This window comes from Sordaria macrospora, chromosome 2 (assembly GCF_033870435.1).
Source record: "Sordaria macrospora chromosome 2, complete sequence".
NCBI classification, from domain to species: Eukaryota; Fungi; Ascomycota; class Sordariomycetes; order Sordariales; family Sordariaceae; genus Sordaria; species Sordaria macrospora.
Window position 1 is genome coordinate 5389072 of NC_089372.1, and position 23909 is coordinate 5412980.

At 52.5% G+C, this 23909-nt stretch overlaps 10 protein-coding genes and 1 non-coding gene across 11 annotated transcripts; 5 read left to right on the forward strand and 6 right to left on the reverse strand.

Annotated features, from left to right (window-relative positions):
* Window positions 1-901: 901 nt before the first annotated feature.
* SMAC4_13317 lies at window positions 902-973 on the reverse strand. Its single transcript has one exon. It is a non-coding gene; the product is annotated as a tRNA-Trp (tRNA).
* Window positions 974-1259: 286 nt separating this feature from the next.
* SMAC4_05041 (uncharacterized protein) lies at window positions 1260-3438 on the forward strand. Its single transcript, XM_003346735.2, has 3 exons — window positions 1260-1807; window positions 1884-2951; window positions 3024-3438. The coding sequence occupies exons 1-2, from the start codon at window positions 1503-1505 to the stop codon at window positions 2947-2949; spliced, it is 1371 nt and encodes a 456-aa protein (XP_003346783.1). The 5' UTR covers window positions 1260-1502; the 3' UTR covers window positions 2950-2951; window positions 3024-3438.
* Window positions 3439-3974: 536 nt separating this feature from the next.
* Window positions 3975-4331, forward strand: SMAC4_05042 (uncharacterized protein; the record flags this gene model as incomplete). Its single annotated transcript, XM_003346736.1, has 1 exon — window positions 3975-4331. The coding sequence occupies one exon, from the start codon at window positions 3975-3977 to the stop codon at window positions 4329-4331; it is 357 nt and encodes a 118-aa protein (XP_003346784.1).
* A 611-nt stretch (window positions 4332-4942) lies between these two features.
* On the forward strand, window positions 4943-7758 carry SMAC4_05044 (uncharacterized protein; the record flags this gene model as incomplete). The annotated part of the gene is made up of 3 exons (XM_003346737.2): window positions 4943-5030; window positions 5090-6756; window positions 6822-7758. The coding sequence occupies 3 exons, from the start codon at window positions 4943-4945 to the stop codon at window positions 7626-7628; spliced, it is 2562 nt and encodes an 853-aa protein (XP_003346785.2). The 3' UTR covers window positions 7629-7758.
* Window positions 7759-8491: 733 nt separating this feature from the next.
* On the forward strand, window positions 8492-9490 carry SMAC4_05045 (uncharacterized protein; the record flags this gene model as incomplete). Its single annotated transcript, XM_003346739.3, has 1 exon — window positions 8492-9490. The coding sequence occupies one exon, from the start codon at window positions 8492-8494 to the stop codon at window positions 9488-9490; it is 999 nt and encodes a 332-aa protein (XP_003346787.3).
* Window positions 9491-9916: 426 nt separating this feature from the next.
* On the reverse strand, window positions 9917-10663 carry SMAC4_13318 (uncharacterized protein; the record flags this gene model as incomplete). The annotated part of the gene is made up of 1 exon (XM_066091372.1): window positions 9917-10663. The coding sequence occupies one exon, from the start codon at window positions 10661-10663 to the stop codon at window positions 9917-9919; it is 747 nt and encodes a 248-aa protein (XP_065946273.1).
* Window positions 10664-11324: 661 nt separating this feature from the next.
* Window positions 11325-12450, reverse strand: SMAC4_12904 (uncharacterized protein; the record flags this gene model as incomplete). The annotated part of the gene is made up of 2 exons (XM_066091147.1): window positions 11325-12262; window positions 12342-12450. 2 exons carry the CDS (start codon window positions 12448-12450, stop codon window positions 11325-11327), a joined length of 1047 nt encoding a protein of 348 aa, XP_065946274.1.
* A 1347-nt stretch (window positions 12451-13797) lies between these two features.
* On the reverse strand, window positions 13798-15188 carry SMAC4_05046 (uncharacterized protein; the record flags this gene model as incomplete). Its single annotated transcript, XM_003346740.1, has 2 exons — window positions 13798-14771; window positions 14852-15188. The coding sequence occupies 2 exons, from the start codon at window positions 15186-15188 to the stop codon at window positions 13798-13800; spliced, it is 1311 nt and encodes a 436-aa protein (XP_003346788.1).
* Window positions 15189-15913: 725 nt separating this feature from the next.
* On the reverse strand, window positions 15914-16654 carry SMAC4_05047 (uncharacterized protein; the record flags this gene model as incomplete). Its single annotated transcript, XM_003346741.1, has 1 exon — window positions 15914-16654. The coding sequence occupies one exon, from the start codon at window positions 16652-16654 to the stop codon at window positions 15914-15916; it is 741 nt and encodes a 246-aa protein (XP_003346789.1).
* A 1570-nt stretch (window positions 16655-18224) lies between these two features.
* SMAC4_05048 (uncharacterized protein) lies at window positions 18225-19902 on the forward strand (the record flags this gene model as incomplete). Its single annotated transcript, XM_003346742.2, has 2 exons — window positions 18225-18957; window positions 19016-19902. Exons 1-2 carry the CDS (start codon window positions 18576-18578, stop codon window positions 19900-19902), a joined length of 1269 nt encoding a protein of 422 aa, XP_003346790.1. The 5' UTR covers window positions 18225-18575.
* A 110-nt stretch (window positions 19903-20012) lies between these two features.
* On the reverse strand, window positions 20013-23397 carry SMAC4_05049 (uncharacterized protein). The gene is made up of 4 exons (XM_003346743.2): window positions 22304-23397; window positions 22078-22225; window positions 21798-22008; window positions 20013-21742 (listed from the first exon to the last, which is right to left on the reverse strand). The coding sequence occupies exons 1-4, from the start codon at window positions 22625-22627 to the stop codon at window positions 20836-20838; spliced, it is 1590 nt and encodes a 529-aa protein (XP_003346791.2). The 5' UTR covers window positions 22628-23397; the 3' UTR covers window positions 20013-20835.
* Window positions 23398-23909: the final 512 nt, after the last annotated feature.

The following is a 23909-nucleotide window of genomic DNA, read 5'->3' on the forward strand; positions in this document are numbered from 1 at the left end:
GAAGGTGCTAGAAACGCCAAGGTCAAAAATGTGGTTCGTGCGGCGCACCCCAGGAGTGCACCCGGTCGGAGGGCAGGCCTGGCCTACATGGAGTTCAAGCCAGGCAAACACCCCTAGGCGCCAGCCCCATGACATATACCTGCTCGCCCTCTGCGAGATATTTGTTTCCGGATGTCCACGTACACGTGAGCCCCTTAGTGCTGGCTCACTGCCTATGGGCTGGCTCATCTTCGTGAGCCTGGCTCGCCTTTATGAGCCTGGCCTACCTTCATGAGCCTTCCTTCCTTGTCATAGTTACACTGCCCAGCCTTCATGTGGCTGTTGTGTACCGGTGGCTTGGTTGGCCCGTGTCCCTCGCTCATGGTTCGTAACATAACGCTGGAACGGCTATTCCGGAGTACAGCTTTTATAATAGCTACGGACGGTAGGTATAGAGTTGGAGAGGCGGCGCGGAGGAGCTCAAGTTTTTGAGATAAAAACTTAAAAAAGAGGAGGTTGTATTAAGTTTTAAAAGATCTATTATAGGGGTTAAGAGTATTAAGCACTGGTTATTCTCTGAAGTACGCCGAAAAGAATGGGACGTAACGTTATAGGGTAGCGTTAGAATTCGTCGGTGCTATTCTAAACTCAGCTACTACTAATTTTGTAGAAAACTACTATAAATAGCGGTTTATAAGAGATTATTAGAGTATCGGTTCGGCTAATAATACACCTCATATTAACTCCCACTTTAATTTCTCCTACGTAAACTACTCTTATTACAATTACCTTAGCTATCTACCTCTGCCATCCTGATAGAAATATGGAAAGAAGCGATTTTCGTGGAAATTGTCAGGAACACGGCTACGCTTATACTAATAATCTCTAGGCCAAAAAAAGACAAAACGAAAAAAAAATAAGCTGACCCCAACCCGATTTGAACGGATAACCTTTCGATCTGGAGTCGAACGCGCTACCGTTGCGCCATGAGGCCGAAGATATCTGAAGTCCTTTGTCTGTTAGTCTAGAAAGGCACATAACCTGTTCAATGTACGACCAATTTTATTCGTTGTCCTATCTCCCATCTGTTGCCGATGCCGCCGAACCCCCACGCGAAGACGATGCACGCGATCACATAAGGAAGACGATACAACCCGGAAGTGGAAATACAATGGCGTGCTTGTAGCCACAACTACCCCCAATAGGGCGCGCCCTGCCCATAACCTCATGACAAGTCCGCTGCGTGCTTACTGATCTGCAACAATGTTTCTGCAGTCAGCGTCCCACACTTCTCCCACCTGAGGTAACTTATAAGAATATCTTAGAATTGATCAAATGGGGCGTCTCACATGTTTGCGAAGCATGACCGGCGACACAGACTGAACCAATTCGGTTATCTAGCCGACCAATGTCCAACATTCTGTCGATTATAAAAGCTGCCTAAACCCATCCCAAGGGGTAGGTATCATGTACGGTGCACCCCACAGTAAGGTAACAAAACCCATCAAGAACACGATCTTGCAATGACGACCTCACATCCTTTCCGTGCCATCATTGTTGGCGGTGGTCCGGTTGGACTGATGGCAGCGCATACCTTCTACCGAGCTGGCGTAGATTTTGTGGTCCTCGAACGCCAAAATGCCCTTGCTGTGCCTGAAGCTGCAGGTGCCGGAATCGGCGTCATGCCCAACACTTTGCGGCTCTTGGCTCAGCTGGGGCTGCTTGAGGCAGTGGAGGCAATCGGGACTCACATGCACCCCGGAACGGTGGTAACAAATGACGGGCAGCCATTTTCGACTGTTGACACTGATGCGTGGTGCAAAGAATTGTAGGTCAAAGAAAGCGAGCAACTGAGGCATACATGGACAAGATATAGCTAATAACGACTGGTGATGTACCTCTAGCCATGGAACAGGATGGGTTATTGTGCATCGACCCGAGCTGATGCAGTTGCTGTACGGTGCTCTTCCTGAAGAGATCAGACAGCATCTATTCCCCGGCAAAGAAGTAGAAACCATCGAGACGACCGAGGAGGGGGTCGTGGTCCGGTGTACCGACGGAAGCCTGGAGAGAGGCAGCATTGTGGTCGGAGCGGACGGAGCCCACAGCAAGGTGCGCGATTGCATGCGTCGCATCACACTGCAAGAGTCGCCAAAGGCAGCCGTGAATGAGGAGAAGCCGTTTGTCGCGACGTATCGGTGTGTGTTCGGGCATACGGTCAGCCCGCCACCAGGAATCAGCCCCCGCGATGAGTGGCATATGCATGGGAGCGGAATCTCGTCGCTCCTGCTTGCCGGCTCGGAGAAGACATGGTTCATGTTCAGTCAGAAGCTGCCCAAGCCAACAAGGGAACGACGACGGTACACCGAGAAAGATCTGGAGAGCTTCATGGAGGAGGTTGGCCATGCCCATTGCACATCCACGCTTACACTCAACGACCTTTACCAAACGCGGACGTCTTGCTATCTGACTGATCTCCATGAAGGTCTGATTCAACACTTCCATCATGACCGCATTGTCCTGGTCGGCGACGCTGTTAACAAGCAGACTTACAATACGGGCCAAGGGTGGAACACGGGAGTGCAAGACGTCGTTGTGCTTACCAACAAGCTCCGGGCGCTGATGAACAACGAGACCAACCCTGGTGTGCCGATCAGTAAAAGGAAGATCGAAGCGGCCTTCGGCTTATACCAAAAAGAAAGGTACCCGGTGGTCCAACAGGCTGTGAAGGCGTCAATGATGTTTACTCGCACGGAGGCCTGGAACCATTGGTATGACTGGTTTGCAGATCGGCATGTCCTGCCACGCACAGGGGGATTAAAACTGATCTATCGAGCCTTTCTTGTCCCGGCCAACGTGAATGCGCAGGTCTTGGACTTTCTCGACGAGAACAACAGGCCTTCGGGGACGATCCCATGGCTCCATGGCAGCAAGGGGAATAAATCGGAAACGTCTCCTGGTATCCATTAAAGGTATTTCGGCAATCATTTCTGGATTTGTTGTTTCTCATTCCACTAGGATCGCCTATACTGACATGTGATTAGGCGTGCCCAATATTTCTTGGCGCATGGCTCTAGAGCCTTAGGTCTATTTTCCTTTTCTTTTCCCAAATGGGACGTCGACATGTCAAAGCTGTCGCCACCTGTGTACAACCCTGAGCCTGAGGACCTTGAGGACCCTTTAGATATCACAACTGCCACACTTCAACGGACTTTGCGTTTTGACTGCAGGTTCAGCTTGTCAATAGCTTGCGCTCTTTGCCTATCGTTTCCGACTAAGTTTGAGGAAGAGAGACCCACTCTAGAGCTTCGGGCTAGACTTCAGCCGGCCACTTAGTCCAATAGTTCTAGATATCGAGTTGAGATCTGAATAGATCCAGATATGGGTACGCGCTGTCAATCAATCTTTCTTCAACGCTTTTCCTTGACCATTGACAATGCCGTGGCTGCCAACACAACAACAGCACTGTGGAAACTGCAGACTATCGGCAACTTGCACCGAATGAGGAGTGTTACAATGCTCAGTAATTGGCTTGTTGGCGAGATCTTGCAAGCTGAGATCGGAACTGCTGAGTGCAACCAAGCCAATGGAAGTTTAGCCATGGAGATCGCTGGCGTCAACGGCTGGCGCAGACCTGAATACCCGGAAACGGTGTTCTAGCCTGATACGATAAGGGCACATGTATGACGATGAATGTGTTGTAAATGCACTTCCTACACAGTAGGTGGGCTTTGTGGGACAATGCTTGTTGGTGTCATGTCGTATTTGCGACTCTAGGTATATTGAAAGTGGACAACCAACTCCCCAGTCTGGTCAGGATGGACTTAAACCCTTTAAATCCTCGGGCCATCCCCAATTCCGAAACGAGCCTCTGAAGTAACTGGACAGGGAGAATTATGGAGCTTAAGAACGTACCCAGCATGGCCGCAGTCGTGACGAACTATCTCAAAGGAAACGGCCTCGACATCAAGGCTGGTGCATCGCTGATAGCTTCCATGTCGAACGACAGTGTCAGGAACGAGTTCATTGAAGAGCAAGTCAAGATCAAGTACGACCGCATGTTGCACCCGCCTCTGAGTTACTTGGGCAACGCTTTCAAGTACCGGACCGCCGATGGCAAGTTCAACAGCGCGATGAACCCACACCTGGGCCAAGCTGGAGCTCCTTATGCCAAAACCGTGCCTGCAAAGACCCATCCACTCGGAGCCTTGCCCGATCTGGGGGATCTTTTCGACCGGTTGATGGCAAGAGAGGAAAACGGCCGTCCAAGTCAGTCAGGCTTGTCGAGCATGCTCATCTACCATGCCACTATCATCATCCACGACATCTTCCGCACCAATGATAATGACTAGAGCATCTCTGATACGTCGTCATATCTCGATCTGTCACCTCTGTACGGCTTCACCAAGGAGATGCAGCGCAAGGTTCGTGATGACAATTATGGTCTTGGCCTGCTTAAGCCAGACACCTTCGCAGAGGACAGACTGCTTCGTCAACCGCCGGGTGTTTGTATCATGCTGGTCATGTACAACCGGTACCATAACTACGCGGCCACGCAACTTCGGCGCATCAACGAAAACGGCCGCTTTTCAGTCCCCAGGAAGTATCAGGAGGCTAAGTTCCTGGCCGCTGTCAGTTACTTTGTTAAAGATAAACTGAAGGACGACACGGACTACCAGCAAGCTTTGGAGAGGTTCAAGCATGCCAACCAGGCCTTCGAGAGCAACGGCCGGATTGCCACCGATGAGTACGACCATGCATCGAAAGCTCTCCATGTATTCATCTTACAGGGCCCAGCCAGACGAAAAGGAAGTCAAAGCATTCTATGACGGCTGTGACGCAGCCTGGAAGAAGCTGGATGATGACCTCTTTCACACGGCTCGGCTGATCACATGCGGCATCTACATACAAGTCTCCATTCACGACTACCTCCGGGCACTGATGGGCTTCCATCAGAGAGAAGATGGCCTTCAGGCGAGACCCAATTACCAGACTGTTCAAGGATGAGCAAACGATCGAACACCTTACCAAGGTGATGGACGAGCCAATCTGTAAGTGCACACACTGTCAATCCTGGTTACTGGTCATACGCTAACGTGGATTGGAAAAGCGAACTACGGGCCTACGAACGTACCTCGGTCCTTGAAAGCCGTCGAGGTCTTGGGCATCATCCAGGCGCGCAAGTGGGGAGTCGGCACGCTGAACGACTTCCGTGAGTTCTTCGGAATGAAGCGTCACGAATCGTTCGAGAGCATCTCAGGCTGTGTTGAGGTCCAGAATGCACTCCGTGATCTCTATGAGCACCCCGATAAGGTCGAGCTTTATCCCGGTATCTTCTGCGAGTCGGACGCGAGTCAGAATGCGGATCCAGGACCGAGTGATGTCGATTCGGCGTTGTGGGCTGCCATTTTCTCCGATGCCATCACCCTCGTCCGGTCGGATCGGTTCTACACCGTTGACTGGAACACGAACTCGCTCACCTCTTGGGGTATGAAGGAGGCAACCCCAGATAACGATGTGCTCAAGAGCTCCGTATTCCATCGACTTCTGCAGCGATCGTTCCCGGAGTGGTTCCCAACCAACTCGGTTCGCTTCTTCCACCCCTTCTATACAGCCCAGAAGAACGCCGAGTACGCAGCGGCGCAAGGCTACGGCAAAGACTTCGCCATCACACCTGACACTTCGGCCTCAAACCCTCGGAAGCCTGTTGACCCCAAGATTCTCACTGATCCTGCGCAAATCATGGCAGTTCTGGATGACCATACGGACAACATCGTTCACCCAGTCCGCCTTGAGACCGATATTCTCCCCGCCAAAGTCGCCGAGGTTCTGGCCCCGCGCAAAAAGGGCAAAAGGAGAGATGGTGATAAAAAGCCGGATGACGGACACCGCGAAGAAATCGACACCGATACCCACCAGTTGATGACATACTTCACCACCCTCATGAGAGATATCATCAGGCGTGTATCCGTTGTGATGAAGCCGGGGCAAGAAAAGTCAAAGGTTGATCCGGTCTACCAGCTCGATGTCACCAGAGACTTCGCCATCCCCGTCGTCACTCGGTATGTTGCCGACTTCCTTGGTTTCGGGCATCTCGTAAAGTCGGAGAGGAGCCTTGATGCGAAGTACTCCGAGAACGAAATCTACCAGCACATCACCAACTGCCATGTCTACTTCTCGTACAACGCCGACGAGACCAAAATCCCGAAACGGCGCAAGGTGTTCAAGGACTCGATGGAATTCCTCTTTGAACTGACGCTCAACGAGGGGAATGTTGCCGAGGCGAACAAGTTCCGTCTCACACGGGCGCTCCAGAGCGTGGGATCATGGTTCTGGAAGTCGGCAGCCGGCGACAAGAACCCGATGAGCGAGCTGGGATTCAAGGTTTCCGAACAGGTCTTGCAAGAGCAGAAGGGCGATGCTGGTAAGGCGGCGGCAATTCTGTTGCTGATTGCTCTAGATAGCTCGTATAACTTGGTTCTGGCCTTCACGTCGGTTCTGAACTCATTCCTTACTGACCGGTACACACTGGCAGCCGAGAAAAAGAAGCCGGGAGCTTCAGCGGAGCAGAGTTGCGATTGGCTCCATATCCAAAACCTTGCGCTGGCGGAGTTTAGGGGTGTGCCGACCAACACCTTTGACGATATCAAGAAGATCGTTTTGAAGGAACAGAGGAAGAGCGTGAAGCTACCCATTCTACGCAAGGCGGCCAAGGATTGTGTGGTGCAGGGTACCAGTTTGGCCGTGAAGAAAGATGAGCTGATCATCTGCGACATTGTAAGTTCTCATCACCCCGAAAACCCCAGGAAGAAACGGCGTTACTAACACTTAACTCGACTTAGAACCGCGGTGACCGGAAGCACAAGGATGATGTCTCAGCCACTGGCATGCCAGCACCCTGGGAAACCAAATACCTCTCCTACCACTCCAGCTTCACCGAGAGGTTCGTTAGATACCACCCCAGACACCTCGCCGCGAACAGTTTGACCGCCATGATTAAAGCCCTAGCTCAGATCAAGGACCTCAGACGTGGCCACGATACCCAAGGCCAACTGAAGAAGATCGCCCTCGACTCGTCATACGTGACATACACCAACTTCATGGCACCACAGCGTATCCGACACATCAACCCCCAAGTGAGGGCCAAGAATGCAGAGGTCAAGGTCGCAGAGGTCAAGGTTGCAGAAGCCAAAGAACCCAAGAAGTTGACGGCCAAGGAACTGAGGGAGACTTACAATCTCGGCAGACTGCGATGCCCCGCGACGGACACGTACATGACCCCCAAATGGGACGAGATGATCCCGTTCCCGACGACCTGGAAGGTCAGATTCAACGGCTTCAGGGAGTCGACATATGGTGGCGAGCAACTGCCTCTTCTTCAATCAATGAAGGTGCCGGATGATTTCCCTCCTTTTTATGAGCTTCCTGGCGGACCGAGTCATACGGGTGGCTCGTTTGGAGAGCCGATTTACCCGCCAGCTCCCGTGAAGCAACAAGACGAGCTGGCCAGCAAGAAGAAACAGGAGGTACAGGCTCCGACTGGGGAGGGCGGAAGTGATGCGGGGGGCTCTGCCATTGAGATGGATGATGGATGTCAGACTAAGGAGATGCCCAAGGGGGTTACGAACGGGTGCGGAATTGGAGTTTGAGACCATCCGTCAGCTGGTGATAGTTAGATCTGCGGTTACTGGAATCCAACAGTGAGCGTTTTGAGCAGTTTTTTCTCTCCAAAGATGATCTTGGAAGTTACGTACCTTGTGTGAAGTCTCCGATGCATCGTACATGATCATATCACAGTAATCACACAGCGAGAAGGCGTCATCCTGTACTCCACTAATCTCAGGGCCTATCTCTGCCGTGATTGGTGGCTGACCCATCAATACTGCAGGTAGATGTACCTATGCAGGTATTTTCTTCTACCGCGGCTACAACCCCGCTTCTTGACCATATCTGTATTTGTTAAAAGCCTTGAAGTCCCCAAGGACAGCATCTCATTGAGGCGCTCGTGTCGTCCAGAAAGAGTACTATGAGAATCCCATCATTATTCCACGGCCATCACTCTCCGACCGTAGAGCAGCCAATAGCTTCCATACCTGTCACGATGAGTCGATCCGAAGCAACATGGAGCTCGGCCTTCGGAGGGATCCCAGAAACCGTCACCAAGCCATGGAAACCGCCACCAAGGAAGACGTATCTCTTCAAAAGAGCCAATCTTGTGGATACCGCTCAAGGGGTCATCATCTCCAACGTCAACGTCAAGGTCGCAGATGGCGTGATCAAGCTAGTCGAGAAGAACGATCCCAGAATTGCCGGCCTCGCTCATCATCTACGGCGCGAAGATGACTTGGAACCAGTAACAGAAATTGACCTCGACGGCAAGTTTCTATGTCCCGGGCTTATCGACTGCCATGTCCATGTCAGTGCCGTACCAGGGGAACTCAGTCTCTCTTCCGCCGCGGCCATTTCTGATCCTGCTATTTCCCTTCTTCGTCAACCCTTCGTCTGCTCGCAGATGCTTAGCAGGGGTTTCACCACTGTTCGTGACACGGGTGGTGCCACGCTTGCCTTGAAGGAGGCTCTTGAAGAGGGCGTTTTTCCTGGCCCACGGCTCTTTATCTGCAATCGGGCTCTGTCTCAGACAGGTGGCCATGGCGACCTCCGCGGCGCCCACGACCACGGAAACCAAGTAGGCTGTTGTGCGGGCTCAGCGGGCCAACTGGCTGTGGTCTGTGACGGAGTACCGGAGTGCATTCGTGCGGCGCGAGAGCAGCTGAGGACAGGAGCGGATTTCATCAAGATTATGGTCGGAGGCGGCGTTGCCTCTCCCACGGATCGGTTGACCAACACGCAATTCACGGCTGCCGAGGTCCGGGCCATCTGCGATGTAGCAGAGAGCTACGGAACCTACGTGACTGCCCATGCATACACGCCCAAAGCAATCCGCCATGCTGTTGACAATGGTGTCAAGGGTATCGAACACGGGAACCTTATTGACGAAGCGACGGCGCGGTATATGGCTGAAAAGGGAATCTGGCTAACGCCAACGTTAGTAACGTATGACGCGATGGCATCAGATGAGTATGCCGGCTTTCTGCCGCCAGAAAATCAGCGAAAGAACGAAGAGGTGCTTCGTCAGGGATTAATGTCACTCACAATTGCGGAGAAGGCAGGAGTCAACATGTGTTATGGCTCTGATCTTTTGGGACCTTTGACGAGAGAGCAGTCGAAGGAGTTTGGCATCCGTTCGGTCATCCTAAAGAGCAAGCAAGTTTTGCAGTCAGCTACTGTAAATGCGGCAAAGATGTTGGGACAGGAGTCGTTTCTCGGCCAGCTCAAACCAGGATATGCTGCGGACATGCTTATCCTCAACGTCAACCCATTCAACGAAGTGGCGGTGCTGGACGAGCCAGAGAGACATGTGTTGGCAGTAATGAAAGACGGACGAGTACACGTGAGCCGGTGGAGGAAACTTCTCGTGGACGCAACAAACAAAGAGGAACTGATCGAGTGAGCGCATAGTACAATATGATGACAAATGAGAGGAGTGACTCATCGCACTACCCTAGCACTAGCTAGAGATCCCACAACTGTGATGGGGGGCCATGGGTAAAGAAAACATGAGCAGAAGACGTGGTTGTATTATGAGACAAGCCCCCGGTAGAAGGCAGGTACTTGATAAGAAATGCACAATGAATGCCAACCAACATGAAAGCTCGGGATAGAGAGTAGACCATGTCCTGTTGCGATGGCATGGCTAGGGTCTTGTGACCTTCAGGGAGCCCGGTACTGTTCTCAAAAAAACCTTGTCAAGAGCCAAAAGCAAACAATGTATGTCGGCAAAAAAGCCGACTGACCACGATCCTATCCCGAAATCAGAATCCAGTAGAGAAGCCGTGGAGGCTTCGACGACCTTGTGAAGCTGACCCGAGAAAAGCCATCAGACAAGCGAGCGCTTTTTGTCCTTTGTGCGCTCCTGGAAGTTGATGGTCCTAAGATCCTTTATGAGATCCTCCCAGGTAAGGCGGTTGATAGTCCATTCCTCGACTAGCTTGGCGTGCAAGGCCGGGTAGTCTTCCTTCAGTCCGGATCCATCAAGCACAGCGGTGACGCCGAAGTCGGAATCAAAGCTCCAGCCCTCCTCAGTCAGCTGATCCTTGACGGACTGGAGGCGCTGAAGATAGTCGCCCATGGAGGCGCACTGGTCTCTTCTGAGAGCAACAAAGTCGCTGAAGAGTTTTCCGCAGTGGACGCTGCCGGTCTTTTGGGCGAAGACGCGCTTGACCAGATCATAGGTGACCTTGGGGTTCTCCTCCTTGATGTCCCAGTTGTACAGCTTCAGCGTGACGATTACGTCAGGGTCGGCAATGGTATTGAGCAGGATGTAGTTGACTCTGGCTCTCTGCTTCTTCCAGTCGTCCCTGCCGGGTCCGATCAAGGGTTCGCGAACATCGTCCTTGAGATAGGACGACAAACCGTAGAAGTCGAGGTAGGTCATGAGAAACATGTCCCAGAGCTCGAGATCCTCGGGGCCCTTGAGGAAAGGGGGCAGGGGAAGGGGCGGAGCTTGGAGGAGAACACCTTTCTTGAAGTTGTCGACAAGGCGGGCCAGGTACGCCAGGAGGTACAGGACGACGCAGACGAGCGCGATGAATCCCTTTGTGAAATCGATAGTCATGTTGGGCATGTTGGGGGAATTGTCCATAGTTTCGGTTTCCTGTCCAGTCTTCGTGTTGTATGCCAGTCGCTTGACGGGAGTAGACGTAACAGAGCAAGGGGAAGTGAGGTTGGTGTAAGAACAGCTTGAAGGGAAAATGGCAAGGTGTCGAAAATTATCTGGCTGTTGATAGTCACTCGACTACTTGTTGCCTCTAAGAACTTGCTTGGTTGATATGTTCGGTAGTACGATGATGGGAAGGCGGGGGAAGTCTGTCGCGCGGGCGTTAGCAAAAGTGATGTGACAGCTTGAAGTATTCGTGACAAAAGGAAGACGATCACCTGGTCAAGTTCCGCGACGCGCTTCGTGATTTTGATGTGGCCTTCGTATGTTGCGCGTGCACTGGTGGTTGCTTGTGAATCGGCTGAAGAGGAAGGAAAGGTTGGTGGGTGACGGAGATGGAAGAGGAGAGAGGAAATAAAGAAGATGCTTTGTCGCCGGGAAAGAACCCGGACGCGACAAACAAAAAGCGAGCAACAAATGAAGAGGCGGTGATGGTCCGTGCCAGCCAGAGAACGCCGGTTGAAAAATGGAAGGAGCGACAAAAGTTGCTGGTACAACCAGGAAAAAGGGTTCCTTCCGTATTTGATCCTATCTTTTTCTGACCCGGAAGGTAGGTACCGATGAGGGTTCAAAGAGCGAAATACACTACCACAGGAAGGAGCGCCAACCAAACACTCAACAGACATCCGACGTGACCATCCCCTCTTCCCGTGGCAGACGATGTACTCGGGCTCGACGCGGACGAGTTGGCGGCAGAGGCAACCCCAGTCGTTCCATCATCCTCCATGACGGCACTATCAACCATATCATCCTCTTTGCTCTGAGTCCCTTCAGCGGCACCATCCTTCTTCAGGACAATGCTATCCCAGCTCCCCGACATATCGCCATACGAATAGCTCGTGGCCGCGTACTGATTCGTCACCGACACCTTCTCGACATACATCGTGAACGGCCCCTTGGTGTAGTCCGTCACGCCTCCTGCCCACGCAATTGTCCCCGGCGCATTATCCGGATCCCCTCCAGCCCACGACCCTATTTTCAGCTTCATGGGCGTCTGCGGATAGTTCAGCCCTCCCACGGCATCCTCCTTTTTGAGCGTGCGAACTGCCTGCCCATCAACGTACCACGTCAACTGATCAATCTGCCAGTCAATGGCATAGCTGTATGTCGTTCCTTGCACATTGTGCACGGGAGTCTTTCCACCGCGGTTGAACAGCGTCAGGTTCCCCTTGCCAAAGTAGTTGGTCTGCACCTCGTCGTTGTTGCCGCCGAGTATTTCCCAGTCGACCTCGTCTCCGTCATCGCTCGCGAGCACCACGCTGCTGACGATACCCGTCCCCGGAGCCGCACGCATGAGCACCTCGACACGACCGAAGAAGATATACCAGTTGGTGGCGATGGTGGGTGCGTCTCCCTTCTTGGCAATCGTGAGGGCGGCACCGTGGGAGTCGTATAAGACCGAACCGGTGCCCACGGACGTCCAAGAGGCCCAATCGGTTGTTCCTTTGGTGAAGTCCACACCATATGGACTGTTGGTGAGACCTTTGTCCGGAGGGCAGCCAGAGGCTGTGATACGACACAACACCCCCTTACGTCAGCCGTATACTCCGAAAAGTATTTCATGGAAATATCCGGAGAAACTTACTCTTGAGTGGATTACAATCTGACCCTGACTGTGCTGCAGCAAACGCAACCACTGCCGAAAGGACCAAGAGCAGCCGCGGCAACAGGACGCCCAACATATTGTTGTCCATCCTTGTCTCAAACAAGGCAAGACTGGCAAGAGCCAAGGGGAACGAAAGAGACCCGGGAAAAAGAGAGAGAAGGATGCAAATGTTTTCGACAATGAGGAACTGCTTGATGTCTCCAGACACTCAGCAATGACGACAACGGCGCACGAAGTCTTCAGCAAACACTAAAAGAAATCGTAGGAAACATGGTCCAATTCGAGACATGCAGAATGCCAAACCAACCCATCGACACCGCGGAAAGTGACCGGCTTCCTCACCTTTTCTACCCACCCGACCGGTCCTGGTACCCGTGAGAGTGGATTTGAGACCATGTACGCTTCGTCCTTTCGGCGTCATACTGGGTACATCCGTTGGCTTGGTTTATAACACACAGACGAGACGCAAGCGCTCAGACCGAGAGTGGACAAAACAACAGTCTGTCTTTCGTCACACGATGGAAGCTTGGAACGACAAAAACCATCGAGTCAGAAACGATGATGGTTGACACTAACACTGACACTGACAAGCTGGCAGGGCTGCATTGTGTCCGTAAGACCGGATATATATCTCCTAAAGTGCTCCCTTGAGAGCAAAGACCAAGCGAGAAGATTCAACACCAGAGCCACAAGAAAAAGCCACGGCTCAAAGGACAAAAGGCGTAGAAAAGTCTGGAATCAAGACGTTCGTTCGCAGGGCCTTGCGTGCGAAGATGGCCCCGCATCCAGTCAAAAGTCATCGATACCAAGCCTCCCGAGCGACCTGTCACTATGTGAGCACAACCCTGATCTAACCATGCTTGATCGCATAACAGGAAGACAAGGAAATAAATTCGAAGCATGTTTACCGTGCCGCCTTCCATCACTGGGCGACCATACTCGTGGCGTTGTTCCAGATCACCCCCTTCACCAATAGCAATGGTATCTTCATACAAAGCTAATCGGCGACACATCCTATCTCTGGGAGTTGAGGTCTCCAAATCGCACGGCCCTATCACCTATAGCCTACTGCCAGGCGTGCCACGTATTATCGTGCCTGTACCAGACACTGGCCAAAGGCTTCCCGTCGTTCTTCTGTCGTAACGTTGCTGTGACCTTTGTTCCTCTTTTTGGATCATGCTCGTTGTGTAATTTGCTTTTATTACTCTGGTATCGATCGGCCCATGCTTCCCTTCGTGTAACTAATAACGCCCAGACGCCGTGCTATTATATGCCGTAGGTAGTAGGATGCGCCCGTGGATTAACCGGCCGGTTTGTAGTCGGTGGCGCACGCCATTATATATTATACAATTATTTAGAACCTGTGAGGATGCCCATGTTAGCAAACAACATTTGTGCCGACAAAGAAACCGAAGAGGAATAAGAGGACAGCAACTTACCTAATCTCGTAGCTCCCCGCCCTTGTCATATACCTCACCCACTTCACACTCGAGTAGTTGCTCTTCTCAAACACCTTGAGATAGCGAACCAGCAAGCCAGAGCTGGTAAACATCAGCAAGCTAAAGTTCATGCTGAGTGGCGGCCTGCTCCAAGCCTTCTGGTTCGTCATGCTCGTGAGCTCGGCCTCGGCGCTCAGCACAAATTCGCTCTGTCCAGCAAAGCGACCAATCTTCCACACAATCACGTTCTCGGACGGCTCGTACTTGGCCTTGCCCTGGGTGCAGCGCTCCGTGATCCTCGCCGTGTTGAGCGGCGTGGGGATCTTCACCACGACATTGGTCGCAAACAACTTGGACCCAAAGTTGGCGCGCACACCGATGCTGTATTCCACCTTGGTCTTGCCCACCTCGTTGACAATGGCGTGCACTTTGAAGGGAAGGTTGACGTTCTCGGTCGCGCGGTACCGCATCAGCTCGAACTCGCCGTCGGGCGGGATGAAGCTGATGATGCGGTCGCTGTCGAACTTGCCCAGCTTGACGCACTGGTGGAACTGGCAGTCCTCGAGCGTGACGCTTCCAGCAGCGGCCTTGGTCGCCTTGCTCCCCATCCTGTTGCCGCTGGGCAGGCTCATGAGGCCGTCCTGGTCGAGAAGGAGGCGGTCGTTAAGTCCGAACTTGCACTCGGGCGTGCCGCTGAGGTAGGCGCGCATGATGATCTGGCCGTTGACGTCGGCGCGCAGGACGGAACCCGTTGCGCTCATGAGCAGGTTCACGTCCTCGATCACGTCCACGAAGGCTTCGTTCTTGCGGTACTTGACGTCGGCCTTGCGCCAGGATAAAGCGCCCGTGGCTTGCATGGTGATCTTGGCGCTATCTTCGACCGCTCGTTCGGATTTGACGCCTTCGGTTGTGATGTACATCTTGAGTGTGTCGGTCTCGGTGTTTTGGGGGTATCCGAAGTCGATGATTTCTGTGACACAGAGTTCAGATTAGTCGGCTAATTCCAAACCGTCTGCTAAGAAACACTAAAGGGGCATACGGGGGCCATACCATCCAGGAGCTCGTAGACTAGGACAAAGTTGTTCTTGACGGCCTCCTCGTCAAACTTGCCAAAGTAGCCGCGCCCCAAGGCGATCAAGCGGTAGAGAAACTCGAAGACCAGGGCGGCATTGGCGTTACTACGGGTGATGGCGACCAGGTAGATGTTCTCATGCTTGACATGGCTGAAGGTGGTGCTGCCGAGGGTCAGGATAGGGGATCGGACCTGGGCGTTGCTGATGACCTGGATGCGGAACACGTCCGCCAGTCGTGGCCGGCAGTCATTGCGGAAGGCTCGGAAGATGAGGTTCTCGCCCTTTTGGTTGAAGATGAGGATCCCAGAGAGCATCGTGAAGGGTCGTCGGGGAGAAAAGGCGATTGAAAAGTGCAGGTCGACGGGAGTTGGCGACGACGGGGCGGCGGGCGGAATTCGATGTCAAGGGCGGTAGGCGGGCGGTCGGGGAACAATTCATCCAGGAACACCTGCAATCATGTCGCGTCCACTACCGTGCTGTAGAGAGCAACTAGTGCCACCCTGAACAGGCGGCTCCTCAGGGGATAAGTGGACGCTCCTGCAGTGCGGGAGGTCCCTGAGTGATTGCCATGTCGACCTGCTGCGGCAAACGGGGGCGCGCGACATAGGTGCCGGGGGCAAGAACCGAGCGAGGTACTTCTGACCTAAGCGTTTAAGAAACACAACAGTGAGGCCTGATGGGAAATTGTTAGTGACACACTCTGCACCAAGCAACGAGGTACTTTGACAGCGATGCCCCTTTTCCGTGGTACTAACAATAAACAAGGAGCGACACTACCTCGATGCTGGTTGCTGAGTTTCACCTCTTCAATTTCTACAGCATGTCACGGGACTTCACTTGTGATCAACCCATTCATGGAGGCCGATGAAACTTTAAATGTCATTTGCTTATTCCCTCTCTCAAGGAGGTGCACTACCTCAATGCTCGATCAATGTTGGACGTGCGAATTCCAAGTCCCCGACCACTTTCATAACTCACAAACGTCGCAGCTCGTAACACCTCTCACCTCCAAGCCCCAACCTGAAGTTCCCGATGTCCTTCAAGCCTCCGACTTCAAGATGGCCCAAAGACATCCATCATAGCTCTTCTCACCCACAGTCTGCATAACCACCGACTCAACCCTCTGATCCTTCGCCACTCCCTCCACCAAAACCCTACCCGCCGTATCCCTAGGCCCAGCCGCACTCTCATCAATCAGCCTGCCTCCGCGCACCACATTATCCACGCAAATCATGGCCTTGGGCAGCGCCATCTCCACCGCCAGGTTGAAATAGTTGAGGTTATTCGGCTTATCCGCATCGATAAAGAAGAACCCAAACTTGGGCCTCTTTCCCTCCTCGGTCTCCTTCCTCAGCTGGCTTAACACCTCCAGCCCCGAACCCTGGATAACCTCGATCCGGTCCTCCAGCCCCGCATACGCAATGTTCTTGCGCGCCACCTCGACATGCTTGGGGTCGAACTCGACGGTCGTGAGCTTCATCTGCGGGTTCTCGCTCGCGAGCCAGATGGCTGAGTAGCCGCCCAGAGTGCCGACCTCGAGGGCGTGCGTGACGCCTAGGACGCGGCATTGCAGAGCCATGAACTTGCTCTGCGCGGGGGAGGCCGAGATGTCGGGCAGACCGGCGGCTTTGGAGGCGTCGAGGGCGTTTTGGAGAGCGGAGGCGTTGGGTTTGGTGGAGGGGTGTAGATGGCCCATTGTGTAGCCGTCGACGGCGGTCCAGACGTCGTTTTGGACCCATTTGTGGCCCTTGTTTTCGAACTTGAAGTTGCCGGTAGACATGTTGATGGTGAGATGTGGTTTGATGGGGTTCTGGTTGAGGGACTGATCTATAGGTGCTAACCTGGGCAACGAGGTAAGTAGAAAGACTGGAGTTGAGCAGGAAAAGAGTGGTATAAATAGGGAAACTTCCTCTGAAGGTGGTGAAGCTACTTAAGTACAGCTGTTCGAGGTGGTTATGCGTGAGTGTGTCAAAAGATTCAGAGGACGCGCAAGCCAGCTCGGTGATGCTCGGCGATGTCGGAGATGCTGCATTCACTTGCATGTCCCAATGGGACGAAAGTGCATTCACACAACTACCAACTCAGGACGCTGTATACAGGAGCAGCCGGGGTCATTGTGATCCAGCTCGATATCGAGTCTCATAGTTACATAGTGGTGATGTTGGTCGTTCGAAGTATCAACCATGTGAAGGTTAATGCTAGAGGTAGGTATGTTTGCTGACTGTCTGGGAAAGAAACCGGATAGGAGTGCGAGTGTAGTTCGCCTTGGGGACTCCCGTCTTAGTAGGACTCTATTCCCATCAAGAGCAACCCACAACTCTACCGTGGCCTTCTTACGAACTGGTCGGTAGCCGTATTTGAGAGTTCTTCACATCTCCACCAACACATCACATGCTGCGCCTCGTACTACGTTAAGGATGGTATAAGCTGACAATGACGATGCTGCCCTCAATAGCGAGTGGGTTGACAAGAGAGGGGCTCCAATGTTACAGTGGAGTTGGAGCTTGCTCGGTCGTTACGTTCGGTGATAGGAATGTGGGAGCGCGGGGTCATAAGTGTTAGTGCGGAGTCATCATGGTCCGGATTTACCATCATTGCGTGCTTTCGATTTCATTATAATTAATCAGGAAGACTCAGGAAACGTCGGTGAGGATTATTTTCGGTTTCTGATGAAGCCATCGTCAAGATATCCGAGTGAAGGTATGACGACCGGAACCGAGTTTATTAACAAGGCTTACCTGTCTGACAAACAGAGTCCACAAGGTCCGGTAGTTATTGATGGGTGTCATCCAATGCCGATGGCCGTGGTTGACAGATGCTGATGATCACCACAGGATGACAGGGAAATGTAGGTAGTGTACTGTACCCATTGGGGATGGTGCAGTGCTTCGCATACCTACCAGAGAAAAGGGTTCAAAGGAAATGGGCGGTGTTTTGTAGGGCATCAAGTGACAGGGCGAGAAGGACCCTTTTTGCACACAATCGGGGTCATCGATTGGTCCTTCGGCATTGAGATTGCAGGGTGCATGAAAAAATCATTCCAACACCCGAAAATGAGGGTTCATTTCCAGCCTAACCGACGATGATAGATCACTGGAGTGTGTGTGGTGTTGTCTGATATTGTATTGGAAGTGTTGAAAGCTGACGATCATACCCCGAACAAGTCCCGGGCGGGTCTGACGTCACTGGACCACTCACCGCTGTCTTTTACACTACCACAGGAACGGCATCTTTTCCTTGGCTCACATCAATCTAAGTGAACACCCGTTTTTCTCATCAAACCTTTCGTGAGAGAGCTCCATTGAGTAACCCGAGGGCACCATTACGCAGGTTTGCATGCCAGCACATAGGTGCTATTGGGTAGAAAATCCAATTAGCCTCCGTTAAGGCTTACCAACTACCCCATGCCGACAACCTCCCCCTTCCATCATCATGCCTCGACCTGCAGATCATTCTAGACATTCGTGTCTCAAAGCCTCTCGGAACTCCCAACGGAGCCCAAGACCGCCAAGGAAGCTTACTTTCCCGGTTCGCAAGTTTCGCAAGGAGAAGATCACATAAGTTGAACCCCAACCCACGACGACATCTCTTAAATATCTCATAACCTCCTCATCGACTCATGTATCACGGGAACTTCAACAACTCCAAGACAGCAAACCCAACCCCGATAACCAATACTACTACAACAGACATCAGCAAAGATGGAGGCCGCAGGAGCAATCGACGACAGGAGGCTCAAGCAGAGTTTCATCCTCGCAACCCTCATATCCACCATTGCCGGTACCTTCACCACCGGAGTCAACCTGTTCGACCGTGTTGGGGAGGCGAGAAGACAACGGAGGCAGCGCAAGATGGACAGGGGCCAGAACCGCAAGATCAAAGAGCTGGAACAGCGACTGGATGACGCTGTGAAGGGCAAGACCGAGATTGAGGAGCGCGAGAAGAAAAGTAGTAAGAGTCAAAGAGGAGGAGGAGAAAACGAAGAGGATCTGAGAAACTCCCTCCAGCGAGGCGGTCCGTTGGTTCAAGGGCAGTATGACCAGCTTTACTCAAGGGCGGGACCTCAGTTTGCTCAGGGTGACTGTAAGCTTACAACTCCTTCATAATATTCCAGCCAGAGACCGAGCTAACAAAAACCCAGTGCTTGCCCAAACCCAACTCCAAGGCCAAATCATCACCCTCCAAGGCACTGTCATCAAAATGCTCGAAGAAGCCCTCTACACCGGCGACCCCCCGGACATCCGCAAGCTCTACAACGCCTCCGAGTTTGCTCGAGAAGGGAGCATGCGCGCCCTCCGGGACCAATACCAGCGTATGCTTCAATCCGCCCCTGTCGATCGGGCTGCTCTTCCTGCTCCAGCACCCTCCCACCGTTCCGGCGGCCGCAGTCAAAGCCGCCGACCCATCGCTCCCGTCCGTCGCATCTCCTCCACCCCTTCTCTCCGCGATTACTACGACACGACCGACTATGACACCTCCTACCATCCAACCACCACTCATCGCACCCGCACCCGCGGCCCTGGCTCTGTCTCTCACCACTCCCACCGCTCACCCTCACCCTCCACCCGCTCTCGCGCCCGCTCAGTAGCCTCAAAAGGCTCCCACATCCCAAAACAATTAACCTACCACTCCTCAATCTACTGCCAATACGCCACCTATCTTCAACAATCCGGGCAAGCCCTCGATTCTAGCCTAGCCTCTTCAGGAATCTGCCCAGATTGCCACGCCCACTTATTCGACCCCGTGGAAGTCTCCCAGCGGGGGCCCTGGCGGGTTGACAAGGAGGTCGTTACACATAATGAACGCACAGGGAAAGAGGAGGTGGAGTACAGGAGTTATCTGTTGACTACGCGGTTTTTCGTCAAATGTCATCGCGAGGGAGGCGGGTATGCGTGTTATTTGTGCTCGAAACATCGGGAACGGGATACGGTTTGTAAGCGGGAGGAGAGCCTGGTTGATCATGTGGGGGAGAAACATTCGATTGGGGAGTATGAGGGGGATGGGGATATTAGGGGCGTGACGAGGTGATTCTTCTTTTCACTGAGCGAAAGGGGATGTTTCCGTTATCTTCTTTCTTCGCACCTTGTACAACTTTTTTTGAACATCTTCCTTTTTTTCCTTGTCACGACCTTTTTATGACTGCATCGAGCGTTACGAACTCATGAGGGCATGATATCACATTGATGGCGAAAATGATGAAAACATACGATAGAACGATGTTATGATGAGATGGATGGATGGGTGAGAGTAGTAGAGAGTAGATGGTTTCTTGCATTCTGAGTTGAGTGTATCTCTCTGTATCTGTTGTACCATAAAAAGTATTTCCACTAAATTATCCCTTCGTCGATATCCCAAGTTGATATCCAGAAGTTCCAAATTGCCTGGGATTTGTTTCGTCTCCCAAGCTGTGTATAATCCAAGTATATCCAAACAGCCTGAGTATATCAATCTTTGTCCAGGCTGTAAATCCAAAGTATGTGTCGTAGACAGATATCTGCGTGCATGCTTCTTGTATCCTCCTCCATCATTCTTTGTGCATGCTCATACCATGTTGCCCGACTCTGCAATCGGGCTACTACACGGCGTCGAATCAAAATCAGAACCAAAAAACAGATCATCCAACTTTTGAAAACACCGCAGCCATCCCAACCTTTTTTGATAACCGTGGGAAGACCGCACCTGCTGTCCCCATTCCACAGACCGATCCATTACCCATGAATGTAAGAAGAGATCCCAAATAAAGTCCGTCGGCCGCGTCATGTACGCCGCCGGGAAAGAAAAGAAGAAGAAGAAATAACAAAAGACAAAACAAAGGAAACAGAAACGAAAGTCTTGCAGCAATAACAACAACCCGCTTGCTTCTCTTCTTGACAGCTCAAACAACTCGCTGTCGCTCGCTTCTCTTTTCAGCAACACAACCAACTCGCACAACTCATCCCAAAAGTCTTGGATAGTGTCCAGTCATACATTACACCCCGTAACCTTGCTTCTAACTCGCTCCATCACGCTCCGCTCAGCCTGCAACTTATCCAGCTCCTTCCTCGTCTCAAACTGGCTCTCCAGCTTCTGGCCGACCGCCTGCCGAATACTCTCCTCGCCACGGTTCATCCAGACGTGCCAGCCGGAATTGCTCAAAGGCCAAAGTGGCTTGTTCTCGATATTCTCGATCCAGTCGGCGTTCGTCGTCCTCTTCTTGCGGCTGGCAATGATATCCATGTCCGCGGCGATCTGCGCGCAGTAGGACTCGAGCGGTAAGTCGTTGACGTCGCGACCGAATGGGTTCTCGATTTCGCGGCCGATGAAGAGCAGTCCCAGAATGATGTAGGCCGCTGCGATCGTAGCCGGAATAGTAATCCAGTTCAACGTGGGCAACAGCTGGAAGGGAAGTAACAGAATGTAAACCCAGGTGATTTGCGCGATGGCGATGGCGTAGGCGATGGGCAGCGGGGTGGACAAAACACGATCGGTGCCCACTAACACGTCGTTGAGGATTGCCATGTTGTTGTAGGCCAGCGTTTGCTGCATAGGCACGGGCAGCTGGCCCTCGGCGATCAGCTCGTCCGTGTAGGTGGCTAGGTACGAAAGGATTTCCAGGGGGAGGTTGCCGAGCGGGCGAGATGCCTTCTTAATCATCTTGCGCGGGTTCGAGGCGGCGAAGCTGACGCCGATGTACTCGCCGACCGACTTGAAGAAGCCAGGACCTTGGAGGGCCTTGAGCGTCTTATCTGGCTCCTCCTCGGTGGCCCGCCGGGCAAAGGTGTCGAGGTGGGCCACGAGGTGCGAGATGTCGTCGTAGCAGGTGTAGGGCTCGAAGCGGAGACGATGTTTCAAGGATACGGAAAAGGCGACCAGGAGGTTGAGGGCGGTTCTGTGAATGTTAGCAAAAAAAAAAAAGCTATGGAAATGGAATCCCTGAGACTTACAGCTTGGCCAAAACGTCCTTCTTCCCTAGCTCGCCTTCCCGCTCTTTGGCATGCACCCAGTAGACACGACCGAGCGTCTGACATGCCAGGAGCAACGAGGACCAGTATTTGCGACCCTCTGAATAGCGCTCGTAGGCGGTCGAGCTGCGAAAGGACAGACCCATACCGACCACGAAACCGAGGACCGTGAGAAGGATGTTGTGAATACCCACTGGTGGGGAGGAGGAAGTGTCAGCTTGTGATAGGGATACGATAGGCAAAGGGGGTAGGTGGAACGCACAGTTTGTCACTTTAAAGTTAATAACAGTGAGCATAGTGGTCCAGGCACCGACTCCGAGGAGTGGTAGGATCATCTTGGGCAGGATACTGCCGTGCATCTGCATGAAGATAGGCCATTTTGAGTGCTTCTGGGTGTCTCGGGGGCCAGTCTGGGATCGTGGAAGGGTTGTGTTAGTGCTCTGTATGTGTTGTGATCAAGGCATGGGTTGATGTGGGTAGGGACATACAAAGTAGTCATCGATCTCTAGGGAGTTGTGTACAGGCCGGAAGGGGTTCATGGTGTTGACACGAGGTGACATGAGCGTGGGTATCTGGTCCAGCTCAGGAAGGTTCTCGATGGATAACCGGGGCAGCCGGGGCTTCTCGGCGCCGCCATTGATGTGTTGTTGCTCCGGCCCTAGGTCCGAGGTGCCTCCTACGTGACCGCCCTCGTCGGCCATTGTGGTTGTGGTTGTGGTTGTACTAGTGCCAGAAGAGCCTAGCCTGTTGTGATTGGATACTGGAAGCTCAACCGCAGTCGGGATACTGCTTTGAGGCTGCTGGATCGACATGTATGAGCGATGGGGTGGTACACCTGGTAGTCCAGGAGAGGTGGTACCCACAGGAGTCCGGATGGACGGGGACGAATGTGTTGAAATACGGGGGAAAGTGGTGATCAATCTAACTCGAATCCTCCAGATCTAGGGAAATGTGGAATAGGTATTGATAACGGGGATCCAATCCAATGTTTGTTGCTGGAATCCGTAGGTGGTTACCGTTAGGTGTTGAACCGGGTTGGTGATATGGAAATACTTTGGAAAAGCCCCTTAGGAAAGTCGAACCAAAACGAGGGACAAGGGGTCAAAGGCAAAATAGGAATAATCTAAAAAGAGGTGGAAAAGGAAAAATGTAGAATGAGATTTGTTTGTGAAATCTAGACCGAAAGTAGGCAAAAAGGGGAGGGGAGGGGGATGTGGATGGGGAAGTTGAATGTTTAAAAGGTTTTGTTTTGTGTCGATGAGGTGACGACTGGTCTTCGCTTTCCAGCTCTCTCTCTTGTCCGGGCTCTCCTTCTTTTTCCCAATGATTTTATTTCCACTTTGCTTTCTGCATCTCGGCAACCCATCCCTTCACCCTTGTCTCCACGACGTCCGTACCCATTGTCTGGCCCCTGTTTGAAGATGTCATGCCCTGGTCCCTACCTGGATATGGGAAATCCTCCTCCACTCTGGACCGCACTCGTCCATCATCTCCGGTTCCCGATTTCTAGATTTCTCGGTATTGTCCGTAGTGCTAGTTAGTGCTGCTATCCCGTTATACGTAGCACCTGTTACACTACAACGGTACACATCGGGAGAACACGACGTGCGGGGATCAAAGTGGGATATCCCCAAGTGGCGTGAATCGCCTACACTAAAAAACACAGAATAGAAGGTCAAAGGGTCCCGTCGTGTTCTGTCGCCGGCTGTGAAACAGAATCCCCACTTTCTCCCAGGGCTGCCGGCTACTGGTAGACGCTGCAAAACTCCACACAACGTTGGCTGTGGTTCCTGACCAAGTCACGTGCATGTAGCCAAGCCTGCACCGCATTGGCTTGACACCCGCCGCGAACCCAAAGATTTGGAGCCTGAAATCCACTTGACCCTTCTTGGCTGCGACAGCCACTGGACGACCACTGCAATTCAGTGAAGGAGAACGGGCATGGTTGCGCAAATTGAGAGCTTCCTTCTCAAAGTCCTCCGCACTAATGTACCTATGCCCAGCCGCCGTCGCGGGCACGACACATTATCTAGTATTAGTAGAATGTGGTCGTAAAATTCATTCATTCATTCATTCTCAAAGTCCAATCTGCTC